General features: G+C 35.1%; 1 protein-coding gene across 1 annotated transcript; it reads left to right on the top strand.

Annotated features, from left to right (window-relative positions):
- Positions 1-1,742: 1,742 nt before the first annotated feature.
- Positions 1,743-2,681, top strand: LOC102125891 (olfactory receptor 2M3-like). Its single transcript, XM_015451516.3, has one exon. The coding sequence runs from the start codon at positions 1,743-1,745 to the stop codon at positions 2,679-2,681; it is 939 nt and encodes a 312-aa protein (XP_015307002.3).
- The last annotated feature ends 1,934 nt before the right edge of the window (positions 2,682-4,615 follow it).

Genomic DNA, 4,615 nt, shown 5'->3' with positions numbered 1-4,615 from the left:
ACAACTTGAAAGAATTGATGTTTAAGGTTCTTATTATCTTTCAAGGATGCAGCACATTGGATTGAAATATTGTTTTGTACAAAATGGAAAAAGCAGCATTGTTAGGAGCTGATACGTTAAATGTTGATTTTCCATAAACTTTTAGTATTTATGTTTCAAACATGGGGAGAGAGATAAGTTCACACAAGTATAACAACATGGATGAACTTGAAATAAAAAATACATTTTGTTTATTAGAGGGACTGCAATTGAGTCAAGCAATGTGGTAATTTTCACCGGGCAATGTGTTAATTAACAAACATAAAAAATATGGGTATTTAAAAATGTGTCAGAGTTTTCTGTGGGATGTATATTGAAAGGTTTGCATTAGAATGAATGATAGAATGTTTTAGAAAATATAATTAGTAATTGTTTTAATAAAAGTGGGAAAAGTGAAAATATCTGAAAAAATTAAGTAGCATGTGTTAGTTTACACAATATGGGTCGAGTTTTTTAATAGCACTGTAAATGTGAAAAAGATTTTAGAGAATTTAGAACTGATTAGGAATTTGGATGTGGTGAACACTAGAGTTATAATTAGAATATTGTTATAGTCACAGAACTGGTGATTACTACATAGATCAAAAGTATTTAAAAAAAATTAATAAGACAGTGTGAACAATTTGTTCAGAGGGTAACAGGAGAGAAATGAAGGAAGCCAATTCCTTAATCCATGGAGAAAGGGCACAAGAATGAAACAAAATGAATGTAAAAATAGAAAATTAAAAAGATGCTACTTTTTAGCCACAAGATTGCTCTTAAAAGGGTCTTTCTAAAGACCATGAAGATTTTTTTTCTTAAACTAGGAATAGACTGTACTCCCTCCAAAAGTATTTAATTTCAAATGTTTGTATTGTACGAACCATATCCCATGTAATGTTCTAAATACTTTAAAATCTAATTTTGTTCAGTCTTTATAACACCTTGTAATATAGATATTGTAAATATCAAAATTTATGGAGTAGAAAACAGGGATTAGAGAAAATAATCATCTAACATCACACAGCTGAAAGAGTTTGAAATATGCTCTGACACTCTCGTGTAACCTGGTTCTTCAGGAACATACACTATACCTGACTGTCTTATGGACACATTTAATTTTTAGGGACCAGGGCATATTGGTGAGGATCTTCTGCTGAAACTTACCGTTATTTGCAATAAGGATCAAGTAACATACTCCTCATGTTGGTATTTTAATTTGTTCTCATTACCTGGCATTCAATGAATCATGTATCATTTTAGTATTTGTTTCCATCTACACTTTCCTAGATGGAATTTTGTTAGCATCATAAGGTGATGTGATTAGTTTCTGTGGGAAATATAATAGTAATGTAATGAAATTCCCCCAAATTCATGAGTCTTCTCATGATTTTAGTGTAATTATAAAGAGATAATCTACATTACATTTTTTAGTTGACTTTTTGCTCAACTAGATTATAGAACTCGAGAAAAATCCCATGTTTTTACTATGAAACCTATCATATGCATTAGCTATATACTGTGCATTAAAAAATTCACATCGAGCTAAAAATAATTCTTAAATTTCCTAGTCTACAAATAAAAAATTTGATGCCCAGAGAAATAATTTCCCCATGTTTACATTTTGTAGGTGTGTTGTTCTCTGAGGGAAGTCCTTGATATTTCTGTGACATAATTCTGGTTATTTCTCACACACTGTATTCTCCATAGTGAACATATTGATCATGGCATGGGAGAATCAGACCTTCAACTCTGACTTCATCCTCCTGGGAATCTTTAATCACAGCCCCACTCACACTTTTCTCTTCACTCTGGTCTTGGGCATCTTCTCAATGGCCGTCATGGGGAACTCTGCTATGGTTCTCCTCATCTGTTTGGACACCCAGCTCCACACCCCCATGTACTTCCTCCTCAGCCAGCTGTCCCTCATGGACCTCATGCTCATCTGCACCACTGTACCCAAGATGGCCTTCAACTACTTGTCTGGAAAAAAATTCATCTCTCTAGCAGGTTGTGGAACTCAGATATTCTTCTATGTGTCCCTACTTGGAGCTGAATGTTTCCTTTTGGCTGCAATGGCCTATGACCGGTATGTTGCCATTTGCTACCCATTAAGATACCCAGTCCTCATGAGCCAAAAAATCTGTGGTCTCATGGCTTCTGCTTCTTGGATTCTTGGCTCCCTTGATGGTATAATTGAAGTTGCCGTTGCACTGTCCTTCTCATACTGTGGTGCCCGGGAAATACCCCATTTTTTCTGTGACGTTCCTGCCCTTCTTACTCTCTCATGCAATGACACCTTGATGTTTGAAAGGATGATATTCATCTGCTGTGTCATTATGCTTCTCTTCCCTGTAGCAATTATCATTGCTTCCTATGCTCGAGTTATTCTGGCTGTCATTCACATGGGATCTGGGGAGGGCCGCCGTAAAGCTTTTGCTACCTGTTCCTCCCACCTCATGGTGGTGGGAATGTACTATGGAGCGGCCATGTTTATGTACATGCGACCCACATCTGAACGTTCACCCACCCAGGACGAGATGGTGTCCGTATTCTACACCATCCTCACTCCCATGCTGAATCCCCTCATCTACAGCCTCCGGAACAAAGAAGTGGTTAGAGGGTTCATGAAGGTATTTGGGAAGGGCAAGTCTGAAGAGTAAATTGCCTAACTATATTTTGCTTTTTTCTTACATACTTTGCTTCATGCTTAAATTTATGTATTGAATTAAAGTAATCCAGAACTTAATATGTACTCATTTGTATATATTTACAGGTAGCAGCATAAGATTGATAAATTGCAAAAATTGTTTGCATTCTTGTTCATTCAAATATTTCATATTTTGGTTGTGATTAGTTCAATATATGCCTATAAGTATATATTTGTTCCAACAGAAAATGTACCTCCGTATATTTTGTCTTTTTAATATCATCTAACAAATGAGAGACATCTGTCATAGTGCCTCATTGTTTGACTGCATATATTAAATCTGGTGTCTTTTAACATACATAGATTTATCCTTGAAAAACGAAGAATTCTACTAAGGTCAGTACCACACTTTGGACTAATCATTGTGTTAGTATGAATCACAAATTATTTATCTACTAACTTAAAAGTATGTCTTTAGAATCATTATAAAAATGAAATGTAACTTAGATGGAGAAAAAAGATATATAAGACTGAGGTTTGGGCATATTGTGCATGTCTTGTAATGGACGCTGTCTTCCTCCAGGGTGTTGGAGAATTGAGAAGATCTCATTTATTTCCTTCTTCCACAGGCATTAAATTATGCACAAGAAACTAAGCTGAGAATAAAAATTCTCTCAGTGTGAATTTTACATTCTTAGACACACTAATCTTTATAAGAGTAGTGTACTGCAATCGTATAACATTACTTTCTGATGGATTTATTAGTAATTTTATTGAATTTAATAAAGAAGTCTTTATTTTCTGAAGTCTTCATGTTTTCCGTAATTTGATGTATGGCATTACCATAGATGTTGTTGTAATGATATTTATACGCTAATAAATGTAATTATGGACATCCTTATATCTTTCATGAGAAAAAACTGCTATTCCCTAATATGAATATTAACTGATGTGTTAAAAAATCTATGGTACATTCCCACCATATTAGCTTTCTTCTTCTGCATGACAAGGACTGCAAACTTAGCAGCTGTAAATTGCAACTATTCATTTTGTCACAATCTATATGGTCAGAAGTCTCTACATGTCTTGGCAGGGTATTCTGCTTCAGGTATTTTAAGATTGCAATCCAATTGTTGGCTTGGGCTGCAGTGTCATGTAAAGCTAAGAGTCATATTCCAAGCTCAAGTACTGGTTGAAATCTTTCATTTTTTTCAGCTGAATGACTCCTGGTACCTTGCTTTTTCAAGGGCCGCAGGAGAGCTTTTCTCATCTCAGGGAAAGCCTCAGTCCTCTTTTAAAGGTATTCCAACAGTCGAAATCAAGCTGCAATTGATTAACTGCCAGTCCTGATGGGCTATGTCAAGTTTTAACCAGTTTAGATCAGTTTCAGCTGGTCACAGCCAGTTTGGACCAGTTCTGACCAGCTTCATGGTTAGATCCCTTCCTATAAACACCCTAAAAGAAAATCTAGGCAATATCATTCAGGACATAGGCAAAGGCAAAGATTCTATGACAAAAATAGCAAAAGCAATTGCAACAAAACCAAAAATTGACAATGGGATCTAATTAAAGAGCCTCTGCACAGCAAAAGAAATTATCATCATTGTGAACAGACAACCTACAGAATAGGAGAAAATTTTCTGTAATCTATTTATCTGACAAAGGTCTAATATCCAGAATCTACAAGGAACTTAAAAAAGTTTACAAGAAAAAACAAATGACCCTATTAAAAAGTGGGCAAAGGACATGAAAAGACACTTTTCAAAAGAAGACATTTATGTGACCAGCAAACATGAAAAAAAGCTCAACATTGCTGATCATTAGAGAAATGCAAATCAAAACCACGATGAGATACTATCTCATGTCAGTCAGAATGGTGATTATTAAAAAGTAAAAAAACAACAGACATTGGTGGGCTGCAGAGAAATATGAACACTTGTGTTTTTT

The sequence above is a fragment of the Macaca fascicularis genome, chromosome 1 (assembly GCF_037993035.2).
Source record: "Macaca fascicularis isolate 582-1 chromosome 1, T2T-MFA8v1.1".
NCBI lineage: Eukaryota > Metazoa > Chordata > Mammalia > Primates > Cercopithecidae > Macaca > Macaca fascicularis.
This window is presented reverse-complemented; position numbering and strand designations above follow the sequence as displayed.

Coding starts and splice junctions, on each gene's coding strand:
- LOC102125891 (XM_015451516.3), top strand. CDS start 1,743: ATGGCATGGGAGAATCAGACCTTCAACTCTGACTTCATCCTCCTGGGA.